We start from the raw sequence: 12,197 nt of genomic DNA, 5'->3' as shown, positions 1-12,197 counted from the left end.
ACGAAGTCTCGAAGTCTTTTTAAATACGCGATAAAAAAACACACTAGGTGGTAAATTGCAATTCGGTGAGACATGATAGATGAGAAGTACTTCGTGGACTCGTGGACCGAAAGTGGAAGTAAAGTGGCATCGAGAAACGCCCGATTTCGTCATTCGACTCGATGGACTCGATGAATCGCGTTGACTAGTTGCTCGAATGCCATGGATAGATCAGCGTTTACTATCATCTCGTCGAAGAGATGAGACTCTATTCTCTTCAGATTCGACTCGATGAATCGCGTTGACTAGTTGCTCGAATGCCATGGATAGATCAGCGTTTACTATCATCTCGTCGAAGAGATGAGAGTACAGAAACTCTATTCTCTCCGCGCTATGCAAGATCTCGTGGAATTCTTCATCCTGCAACGAAGTAAAATTAAAATAAAATGACAAATACAATTTGAATCGACTCTTAGATTATAATTGTAAACTCAAAATAAAGTTATTATTATTATTATTATAAAAGTAGAAATATTAAATGTTAGGTATTAAAAAATAATAAGCGAATTTGATGTCTAATAAAAATTAAATAAAAATTATTTTATGATAATAATAATAGCTTATATATATACCGTAAAGCCTCGAGAATTGCTCTCGTCAAAGGTCGATCTTGCTCTGGCTTCGTTCCTGGTCTCCTTCAGCACTTCGAACGTCGGCGGTTTCACGTATATGACATACGGCCTTAATTGCGGTGTCCTCAACATCTTGAGAGCTTGATAGTGAGGATTCAAGAGACACACGTATCCGGCATTCACGAGCGAACTGACGCTTTCGGAACTGGTGCCGTACAAGTTTCCCTTGTACTCGCCGTACTCGATAAACTTTCCAGCATCAATGTCCTCCTCTATATTCTCCCGAGTCACAAAATGATACTCCTTGCCGTTTATTTCACCTGGTCGCGGCGGCCTAGACGTATCTAACAAAACAATTGCTTTATTTAATACAAAATTTCATACTTTGATATTAATATCCTATAAATCTTATTTATGATTTTTACGCTTATAAATTATTTTAATTTTTTATATAAATTTAGTATTTCTTATTTAGTTTTTAATTTCTAATTACTTTAAATTACTGGTTGGTGATTACCTCTGAATGTGTTTAATTTAATAAATTTGTCAAAGGTAGAAAGAAATAGATTCGAAAATTTATTTTTTTTTTGTATTTTAATCTTTTTACACATTTTTCTTTTTATAATAAATATAAATATAAAGATAATTTTTGACAATAAATTTTTTGCCTTGAGAAAAAGACTTACAGGGCACAGGAGTCTTGTATTTTTCGGGATCGGTCGCCATGAGCCGCCTCTTGAGCTCGTTCCTGCCGACCCCCGGTGGCCCGATGAGAACCACCGGTCGATACAGACCCGGCCTCGGATAGAGTTTCGCGACCTCTTCGTAGGTCGGTATCTCTTCCCGGTCAAAGTCGTCGTTCTCTGCAGCGTCATACATGATTTTTTTAGTTTTAGTTCCCTGCAAGTTGCACTTTGTGGGCGAGGCGTGCAAAGAGGTACTGGGACGGGGGCACAATGCGGGCAAAGGCACTGGAACAGAACACAAACCTAACCGACGGTTAGGTCGTCAGGCCATCCATTAAAGAAGCGCAGCCGAGATCAGCTTACCGAATTAACGGGTAACCACCTCGGACACAACTCTGCCGCGTACACAATCGAGCATTGACTCATCCTAAAGTACACTTGAGGTGGTCACTAACGAACAGTAATTCATTATGCAACATAGCTAGAGCTCAAACGTCAGTGTTAATATTAAGCTTTCATTAGCCAGCCTTGAAACATAGCGTTCTCGGAGCATATTGACATTTCGTGTATCAAAATAAAAATCCTCTTTCAGTTTACTTTAAAGGAAATATATCTATGAAAAATTTAAGTAAATTTGAGTAAAAATATACAAAGCTATTAAAAGCACGAAATTTTGTCAAGATACTCCGAGCAGCATCTATACTACTTCAGTAACTGCGAACTTCGTGCAACATTGATCGATCTGTCGCCAACATAATAAAAACATTATGAAGATGGAAATACTCGACAACGTTATATGACTCGATGAAATGAATGATTGCAAAGCGAATTGTTCAACCGAATGAATAAACCTGTTGAACACGTACTTATATTGTCTTCACCATCTGACTTCTCCTTCTGCTGCCTTTCAAAGAGAATCCTACGTTCTTGAAGGGCTCTGCTGGGGATCAGGCCCGCTCTCATATTTCGATCGCCTTCTCGTCTGGCTTGCCACCTATATCGAATCATAATTATAATTTACCGCCAAAAACGCGTATTTTAATTATATTCTTCTGACAACAAATCATATCACCAGTAGGCGTCATCTTGGCTGACAATATGCAGGACATCTCCCTTGACGAAGTCTAATCCGGCTTCCTTGCAAGGAATATAGGGATCCTCGGTCGCCATATACGAAAAATGTGCTCTCACGCGAACCTAAAAGATTATAGATATTTAGAAAAGTTTCGTCGCATCAGAAATCTATCGCGATTGCGATTAACAGATTTACTGATACTTACCTTGCTCTCCCTGATTCCACTTTTACTGTCCGCGGGCACTATTTTGAAAGTGATTGTCCCTTCTGAATTTTGCTAGAAAAAATCCAATTTGTACAAAAATCATTATTAATACCGATCTGTTTATTCAGCAATCTGAGAAAAAATTTAAGCTATTGTCAAATATTTTATTATACCTTAAAAGCGAAGCATTTACGTAGTAACTTAAAAAATTTTTGAAATTTTGCGTGACTCTTAATCAATCATCTGTCTTTTGAAGAATCATACAATAAACGTAAAATATAATATGTCTCTTATTTTATAAAATAATAAATATAAAAATAATTTACACACACTTTTGCAATCTTCAAATTTTCTTGCGTCTTTTAGACTTGAAAATTCGAATTAACACGTGTGTTATTTATTCTTCAGTGCATAATTTCGTCAGAAAAAAATGTTTATTTTACCAAAATATGCAGGACGAAACTAGGCGTCTTTCCCTCGACGCTGATTCCATTGACTTCGCAGACTTCGTCGCCGACGTGAATGAGGCCGGATCTGTCGGCCGCGCCGCCGTGCATTATCCGTGCGATCACAATCTTGCCAGTGACTTCGCAGGTTTTTATGGTCGCCCCCTAATGTCAAGGTGTAAACTAGTATTGTCATTGCGTTGCATCTCTCGCGCGCGAACGCGTACTAGGGGAGCGCCTTCTTTTTCTCTTCTTAAAAAAATAAATAAAAATAAAGTAAAGTCCCTTCATGAAGGAAGGCGGATACGCGACACGATTTATAATAAGATCGGAGTGCACTCGTCAATTTTCATGGTTCGATTGATTGATTAAAAAATCATAAATACAAAAATATATAGACGAAGATTGCGCGCCGATAAGTTTTTAGATAATACAAATGACGTCAGAAAGATATCTAAAAGGTTGAGATCTTTCAATTATCTCTATTACAAGACTCTTAAATCTCTTTTGGTGTTATTTGTGTGCTCATTTTGTGTTGTTTGAAGTGCTTCTTATCTCTTTACGTTTCCCGAGATAAACAGAAATAGGCATTCCAACTATTTGCAAAAGAAACATTGAAGATCGGATTGCATCTCGAGAAACGTCATAGGTGAAGTGCAGTTATTTATAATTTATGATGATTGTTTCATGCAAATATGTAAACTTCGGGTCTCTTCTTGTATTCTTCAAATATAAAATAATTTTACAAGCCTAAATTTTATTTTTAAAAAATATTTAAATCAAATATATTTTTAAAATATATACACTTATCAAGATAAATAACTCCACTTCATAGTATTCAAAATACACATTTTCATGCAGGACAATAACAACAGATACAGGATTACAACAGATTTTATTTACGAGCAAAAATATCAGAAAACAACTCAACAAATTATACACAGACGCAACAGAAGCAAATAGCAAAATCAACAAATTTATGCAAAAGAGGGAAAAAACACAACATCGTCTTATTTACAGCTCAATCTATATCCTGTGATCGTAACACGCTAACGAGATTGGAGATGACCAGAGATCTACGGCTAGAGCAGGAATTGAAATCGGTTTAATTTTGATTAATTTAAATTTGTATTTGGCATAACAATTGCATTATTATTTTTCCGCTTATCAATAACCACAAAAATTGTGTTCATCAAAATTCCACCAGTTTCGATCCTGTCGCTGAAGTGAGGCAAAAATAAAAAAATAGCAGCAAAAATATTTAAAAAATAATTTTGTACGTGGAGTCAGGTGTTCGTATCACAGGTGTTCAGCAAATATGTTCTATACGGCGACTTACCACGATCGGTTCAACGCCGGCGTCGCCCTTCGAAGCAAGTTTGACGATGAAAGAAATACGTAATTACTTGGTTACTCTTTTTTGGCACTTGTACTCGTGAAGCTACTCTCATTACTCTCCAGAAGAATGGATAGCGATATCAAAAAATCGCAAACTAAATACGCAAATACATGACTCGTCTGTCTACGCCGATACTGGGGAGCTGCACCTCGCGTCTCATGCAAGTCGACGCGAATATACAATAAAAAATGTGGATAAAAAAAAAACAAACAAATCTTTCATAAAATATCTCCCTTTGAATTTTCCCCTCTCCTCTGCGTCCCCTTTAAAGGCAAACGCGTATATTCGAGTACTACTTAACCGATCATCCTTTTCTCCTTCTTTCGCTCTTGCTCACACTCTTGGATTAATCGAGTTAAGGAGGTTCAGAAAGAGACATTGTTATCGCAAATGCCGACTCAACGATCGATCTGACGTACCAGGGGCTCGTTCGATTTCACCAACTGGACGATCTTCACCGTCTCCTCGTCTTCGTCCACCTCCAACGGGATCTCCGGCAATCTCGGGTAATAGTCCTTTTGCGCCACCGCGTCGTGAGCGCAGAGAAGACCCTTCAATGATAAAGAAAGTGACAGAACATATTCTCTCAAAAATTTTTTTCTACAAAAATAGTTTTTAAATTATAAATTTAAAAAATAAATAAATTTTCATTCAAGGCAATTAGCAAAGATCTGATGAACTATAGTCAATTGCAAAAGACACAAAATACAAAGATTATGAAAAATACAGATAAAGATATATTGCCATAAAATATTTAAATACATAATAAATAAGAATTGATAGAAAATATAATTCACGAAGAGAGTAAACATAAATTTCTCAAAATAAAAAATAAACTGTTAATATTATTGCCTCTAAAGAGATCAACTTGTAAAGTATTTCATCAAAGAATCTCTCGCTCCGTTACCTGAATATGTGGTTTCTGTAGTAGGTGGAAGAGTTCTTTGCAATCGGATGAGATGTGCGTTTTGGTCGACAATAAATCGAGAACTTCGACGTCGATATCCATCGAGTTTGACAGTACGGGAAAGAATTTATCGTCCTTGACATTGTTGAGAATCTTATTATGAACGTTCACCAGGGCGTTAAGTTCTTTCGATTGTAGTAATTCGCTCAAAAATCCAAATTCCTCCTCGGTACAGCTGGGTATTTCCGATTTGCTTTCCTGTAGCGAGTTTAGCAGCTTGGACAATGCTGAAATAATTAACAATAAGTGAATAACACTCAATTAACTTACACAAATTTAAATCTACTTTTTAGACAATTTTAAAATAAAATATTTCCCAAAATATTCTATAAATCGAAAAAAAAAAACACAAATTTAAAAAATTTTTTCTTCCTTTTGTGTGTGTTTAATCTATATAAAGTTATTATTATTATATTTTTTCATTATTATAATCAATTGCATTAATTCATTCTTTGTATTAAAACGTGATGTGAAAAGGCTAAAATTAGAAACGACAATAAATTCTCTCATATTTCCATAATTATTTTAATCTGAATACGATGATTTCTCGTCATTTATGCGTCGATCAATAAATTAATTTCTAAACACAAAGCATTCATCCGAGACCTCCTTTCCATTCAGCAAATTGGAACATGCGGAAATGTGCAGTCGTAGTTAGAATATCCGCCAACGCGGCGTATTCAGCTATGATTTTATTAGAAGACCCCGTCACTTTACTCGCGATCGCGTTTATTTACCCTACGTTTTACCCGCTCTATATTTATAACGTACAACGTGTGTGTTCGTGCTCTCTCGATAAACGTTTTATTAATATGTATATTTGAAGAGTATTCCAGTTACATTGGATCATCTCTGCAATCTGCTTCAATAATTCTCTCTCACTATTATTTTTCACAAAAACTGAAAAAAAAAAAATTATTCGTTTCATCACGTTGCCGCAAAATAATTAACTCGATCGAAGTCACTCTCGTCATTCGAGCACCGCCACCCCCATTTCGATACGCCGTCCAATCGTGTCAATAATCGACAGCACGTGAAACTTTCGACGCCGCTCTTCATCATCCCGGATTGTTGGAAGCTGATCGTGTCGCTTCTTCCCTCGCCGCCAATCTACTCGCACTTACCGGGATCCCAGTTAACGTTTTCCATGACGACTGCCGCTGTCATAATTTATGACACGATCGAGATGAGCTGCTGGGCGTCGCGACGCTCGGTGCCCGTTGAAGGGACGGGTATCAGAGACGGCGATACCAGGATTCGGGTCGGAGTATTATTTCTGTCGGGGTCGCGAGCTGCGCCGTCGCGTCGACGACACTCCCGGCGACGACGATGCTGATCCGCTGCTGCTGCTGTCTCACGACGTATCGCGTTCGCGCCTGGAGTGTCGTTATCATAGCGAGAATAATCCGTTACGTAAGCAGCCTGTCACTCGACACGGGGTAGAATGACCGCCACCGGATTGGCCTGTCCCTGTTGGCGATACCGCATGATTCTCTTTCTACGCCGTTTCTTCACCCGGGATCCCAGATTATCGCCCTCTCCGAAGACGCGTACTCTTACCCCTCGGCGAGAAACTACCCTCGTGAACGATCTACCCGGCACTGCTGCTCACCCCCGAAAGTTCGCTCATTTCCCTCTCGTAACTCAGACGCGGCTCGGTGCCATGTTGAAAGGCGCCGTAACGCACCGCGCACCACCCTTCTTCGGCCTTTGCTACGTCCCGACTCACCCGACAGCCTCGTCTCTTTCTCTCTTTCGTTGGCACGTATGGGTCATGGAAAGAGATGGATAATTCATCGAAACCTGACCCTGCTTCGGTGCCAGGGACGGCGTTGCTCGAGAGTTCTATGATCATTTCGGAGTAATTCTCCGAAATAATTCATCCTCCTAACTCGAATGTCATTTGCAGTAATAACAATTTATATACTTTGCGAGTTTTTTATACCCAGTGTTTTTATAGTAATGAAAAATAATTTTGGAAATATACATATGTATAATTATAAAAACTTTATAAAAATATTCTAACTTTATTAATATAAAATATATTAATGTTGAATGCGTAATTGATTAGCAAGAACACAATTAAAGCAACACACTAATAAAAAATATAAAATTTTAAGGAATTACGAAGAACAGCAAGATAGAAGAATCAGAGAATTTTTTTTAAATACGAGATTTTCTCGCATTGTGAATGTAAAGCACATATTTGCATTAATAAATTTATTCATCTAAATATACATAATCAAATTCAATTATCACAGTGCTCGCACACTATATTTTAAATAATTCATTCAAGCGACACAAGAATATATACAGAAAAGCTGGCGTATCAGGCATATGGCGTCATCTCTTGAAAGTGACAGAATTACAAGTCGCCAAATTAGCGTCAGCTGATAACATTGCATTGTGTCGGTAAATAATATTGCATGGTATACATCAGCAATATATATATATTTTTAATTTATTTATCTATTTATATATCTAAATATATTACACAATCAATTATATAAAATTGATTACGTGTAATAAAAATAAAAATTCTCTCTTTATCAGTCGAAATTTTTCTCTTTTATTTAATTTTATAGCTTTCGCTATACAACAGTGGGATTTATTTTTTACATTTCATAAATGAAAATATAAAAATATCTATACGATATTTCTAAAAGTATCGAGTGTGGCTCTCAGAGAACGCGACGCTTCGCGCGCCCTTTCGTCGCATTGTGCGAAGAATCATACGCGACGTTTTTTTTACGCATCGTGACGTCCGAACGAAAGGAGAGAGCGTGCTTCGAAAAGGAGAGCGTGCTCCGTCGAGTGCGAATCCCCGGCGTCGCGGCGCGCTCGACCGCGCCGCGGCGCCACCGTCGCAGTGTGTACATGAAGTTGTCTATACACGGAACGTCTCGCCGCGCGTACCTCTCGCAGTAGTTTTTTTTTTCGCAGTGATTTTATCGAGGCTTCCGCGAGACGGATCGCGACGGGACGCTTCTCGACGACTCGCTGGTCCGAGCCGATCACACGAGTTCCGGTAAGCCCGCTGGTCTCACTGTACTTTCTCGCGTGCGACGGCCGTGCCGCCGAGTTTTGACATGGCGTGTGTTTGACACCCGCGCGCGCGTGCCGCCCGATTTTCGCGGACGTAGCGCGCGCGCGCGCGCCCGCGCGTTGTCCCGGACGACGCATGCGGGACCGCCGACCGGGACGCCGGCGTCGGGAAAAGCCGCGCGGTCCGCCGACGCGTCGCGACGCGACCGGGAAATCCACAAGTGGTTGCGTCGCGGTGTGCGTGTGTGTGTTGTATGTGTGTGTGTGTGTGTGTGGCGCGTGAAGATAGATGAATGAGAGAGCGATTGTACGTGTGCGTGCGCGACGACGAAACGTCACGCCGCGCCGCCGCGACGCAGGCCGCGCCGCGACGCGACGGTCTCGAGAGGATCGGTCGCCCCAGCAGCAGGGCCGCATCTAGTTCCCGTTACGCCGGATCTGTTTTCGCGCAAAAGGGACCGGACGCCGGTTTCTTCGGATCGTTTCGAATTTGAAAATACTTTGGCATTCGTGATCTTTTTCTTGCAAATATTTCTGCACTTCTCTTAATAACCTAAAAGAATCAGCTGGTCCATATATAATTCTCCATTATATATAATTTATAAATATTCTTAAATTATTATCGATTATATTTCGAAAGCAATTGTTAAATAATTAGATTGAATAGATTGGGCAGATATGAATTATTCTTTTAATGTAAAATATATTTCTTTGCAGAAAAAATTGTAATTTATTTTCTAATTTTGATACATACATATATAGAGACGTCTCGTTTCTTTTACGTGATGAAAGAGAGAGAGAGAGAGAGTCTTGAGAAACTTAAATTTCGAGATACAAATATGAAAATATAAGTTTTATTTTTTTATTGATAGTATTCGATAGTATGTTGTATTAATTTTTTCATTTGCAATCAAATTTATTTTAAAAATTTGTCGTCTCTTTTCCAAGATTCATCTTTAAGGAAAATGTGATTTTAAAAATGTGTGACTCTATAATAAAAAATAAAAAATCGTATTTTTGCATAAAATTGCGAAAATACGATTTTTTATTCACAGCAAATTTTCCTTTTTATTTTTTATGACGATGTTCAAGTGTATAATATGTGTGATATTTAAATATGTAATAATTATAAATAATTATTACATATTTAATAATATGTATAATAATTATAATGTAAATAAATTGCATCTAATAATTAATAAGTCGTTGTTGATTACTCGATTGAAACATCCTCGAATTTCCTTACATTTTTATTTACAAACATTTTTTTTCCGTTGTTACAGACGCACACACGTCTCCTCGCACATTTCCGCATCTCTCACACTTCTTTTTCATTCATCGTTTTGGTAAGCCCAATGTTTTGTTTATCTTTACCTTTTCAATATATTGTTTACATCGTTTTTTAATTTGATTCACTGATCTTGTTCTCCCATATTAATTGTACATTCACTGCATATATATTTCATGTTCATTTATATATGTAATTAATCATTTTATACGTTTGAACATGACATCACTCGCATTTTTTATATCAGTAAAAAAATTATGGATTTAAAAAATAATAAATTGATAACGTAATAATTTGGTGGATCGTCTGCATTACCGCGCAACATTGGAGAATCAGAAATGCAGCTCGCGTTGTAGCTGAAAGATGTCGCCATCAGTTTCATACTAAACTAGTCTTTAACTTTTAGATCTAAAAATAGAAGCATTCATCGAAGCAAATACATCCCAGTATCATTCAATTTATTAACAATACCATTATTAATACTTTTATATAATTCCAATTTTTATTATTTATACGTATTATAAAATCAAATATAAGTATTGTTGTAAGAAAAGAAGTTTTTGAATTTGTAAGAACAATTGCTTAAAATTTGCAAAAACAAATTTTAAGAAACTTAATATAAAATTTATTTAATTTTTGTACAATGAATAATATATTTTGCAAAGTTACGAAATAATGATTACATTATGCCAGCCGCGAAAGAGATATGACATTTTCAAACGTGTTCAAAGTAAATCAAATTTATACGCAAAATGCGATTCATTGTTAAAGATGCACCGGTCGTTTCCGGTGATGTTATAAAAAATATCGCGTTAAATTAATAAAATACAAACAAGGATATTGAACGTTCGTCGACCGCGCGACGAACTGAGTTCATACATACATCGCGAATAAAGGACGCCGATCCTCGGCGGAGGACGAAAAATAAAAAGCCGCGACACGTCCGTGTGAAAAATTAAATCGCATTTATACCGTGTCGCGTTATTTCATCGCGAAACGAGCGCGACTTGTGTGTATCGAGATCCGGGCAAACATTTTTGGCGCCCTTTCAGACGAATTAGCGGAAACAGCCGCGGACTTTTCCCACCATCGTCGACGTCGCGAAATATTTCACGCAAATTTTCCCCGACGCCGAAAGACGGTCCGGAACCGACCGTCGAATATTTCGCTCGCGAGATACAACGCGAGCGAAAGAGGCAGCGATCGGGGTAGGTTAGGTTAGGTTAGGTTAGTTAGATAGATAGATAGATGAGGGGGGGGGGGACGTGTGCCGGGGGTTGGGCACGTGTCAGCCGAGTGTTTTACTAGCCTTAATTTCGTGTGCTTTCGTAGCCAATATGTCGGGGCAGTAAATTCCAAACTTTCCGCCGAGCTTCGCCGTTTCGGCGTTGCGCGTTTTTGCGATCGCGGTTTTAACGACCTCCCCCTACCACCCACCCGAACTTCCGGCGTCGACGAGAGAAACTTTACGCCCCCCTGCCCCCTTCCCTTTCGTCGTTTCGTTCCTCTCGCGACACCCCCTCTTCTTTCTCCTCCGCGCGGGAGACTTGTCGTTACGACTTATTCGGGAGCGTATCTCGCGGACGGCGAGCCGCGGAAATTTTTCGCCCGACGCGGGCGAAACGGGGGGGACGGCACTTGCAAAACAATTACGCGATTCGTCGTTATTTCCTTCCGACATTGTGCGGGGCCCCGGTGAAAGGAAGGCCGAACTTTGAAATTCATTGCGCGCCATTGTGCGCGGTCGCCCTTATTTCGGGGACGAGGAGAGGAGGTGGGTGGGAGGGGAGACGGGAGGGCGCCCGTGTACGACGCACTAAAAATGAATAAGACAGAGCGATTAAATATTCGCCGAGAGAGCGGCGGCGGTACAAAAATTCACCACAGTCGGCCGGAGAGAGAACCACACAGACGCGACGAATACACACACACACACACCCACACACACACACACACATATACATATACACATAAATATACATATATATATACATACATATATGTATGTATATATTTATACAGGCATGAACACTAGAGAAAAGAGAGAGAGATGATCAAAAAGGGGGAAGGGGGGCCGAGAGAAAGGGGGGAGGGAGAGCCGTGAATCGATTGAACCAACATAAACGGTAGGAGGACTAATAAAAAAAAAACAGTAATTTACTTACTAAAACATAAAGCCACGTCCGTGGCCGGCGAAGGAAGGCAAACACATTAAACATTTAGTGGGCATAATAACCCGCGGCATACGTAATACGGCTGGCGCCCTTTTCACCGATGGCCATGAATAATGTACACACGCCAAGGTATGACGTAGGCTCGCGCGCTAGACTTGTGTGTATTTCAACGACGGGGGGGGGGAGGGGGTAGTAGATCGACCGACCGACCGGGCTATTTCCAATAACCGGCAACGGTATCGCGTCCGCTATCGGGGCGATAGGCGAACGTAAGACCCAGCGCGAGATGGCGAGTCTGGGG

At 39.4% G+C, this 12,197-nt stretch overlaps 2 protein-coding genes across 9 annotated transcripts in view; one reads left to right on the top strand and one right to left on the bottom strand.

Moving 5' to 3' along the window:
- The window catches only part of LOC115238557 (MAGUK p55 subfamily member 7), a 12,305-nt gene extending 5,220 nt beyond the window's left edge, over positions 1-7,085 (bottom strand). The window contains exons 1-11 of one of the 5 annotated variants that reach the window (XM_029812501.1): positions 6,514-7,085; positions 5,330-5,616; positions 4,842-4,973; positions 4,363-4,389; positions 3,021-3,188; positions 2,578-2,649; positions 2,370-2,494; positions 2,164-2,291; positions 1,298-1,582; positions 612-955; positions 258-399 (exon numbers count right to left, since the gene is read on the bottom strand). In XM_029812501.1, the coding sequence (XP_029668361.1) occupies positions 258-399; positions 612-955; positions 1,298-1,582; positions 2,164-2,291; positions 2,370-2,494; positions 2,578-2,649; positions 3,021-3,188; positions 4,363-4,389; positions 4,842-4,973; positions 5,330-5,616; positions 6,514-6,556 (1,753 nt within the window). In that variant the 5' untranslated portion in view covers positions 6,557-7,085. Of the gene's footprint in view, positions 1-257; positions 400-611; positions 956-1,297; positions 1,601-2,163; positions 2,292-2,369; positions 2,495-2,577; positions 2,650-3,020; positions 3,189-4,362; positions 4,390-4,841; positions 4,974-5,329; positions 5,617-6,513 lie in introns of all 5 variants that reach the window. The other 4 variants (XM_029812500.1, XM_029812504.1, XM_029812502.1 and 1 more) reach the window with 4 other exon arrangements.
- Positions 7,086-8,258: 1,173 nt separating this feature from the next.
- The window catches only part of LOC115238570 (protein bric-a-brac 1-like), a 453,053-nt gene continuing 449,114 nt past the window's right edge, over positions 8,259-12,197 (top strand). For all 4 annotated transcript variants that reach the window (XM_029812528.1, XM_029812531.1, XM_029812527.1 and 1 more), the window contains exons 1-2: positions 8,259-8,417; positions 9,718-9,780. The gene's annotated coding sequence lies outside the window, so the exon portion shown is untranslated. The remainder of the gene's footprint in view (positions 8,418-9,717; positions 9,781-12,197) is intronic.

The sequence above is a fragment of the Formica exsecta genome, unplaced genomic scaffold (assembly GCF_003651465.1).
Source record: "Formica exsecta isolate Colony F162 unplaced genomic scaffold, ASM365146v1 scaffold35, whole genome shotgun sequence".
Taxonomy (NCBI): Eukaryota; Metazoa; Arthropoda; class Insecta; order Hymenoptera; family Formicidae; genus Formica; species Formica exsecta.
This window is presented reverse-complemented; position numbering and strand designations above follow the sequence as displayed.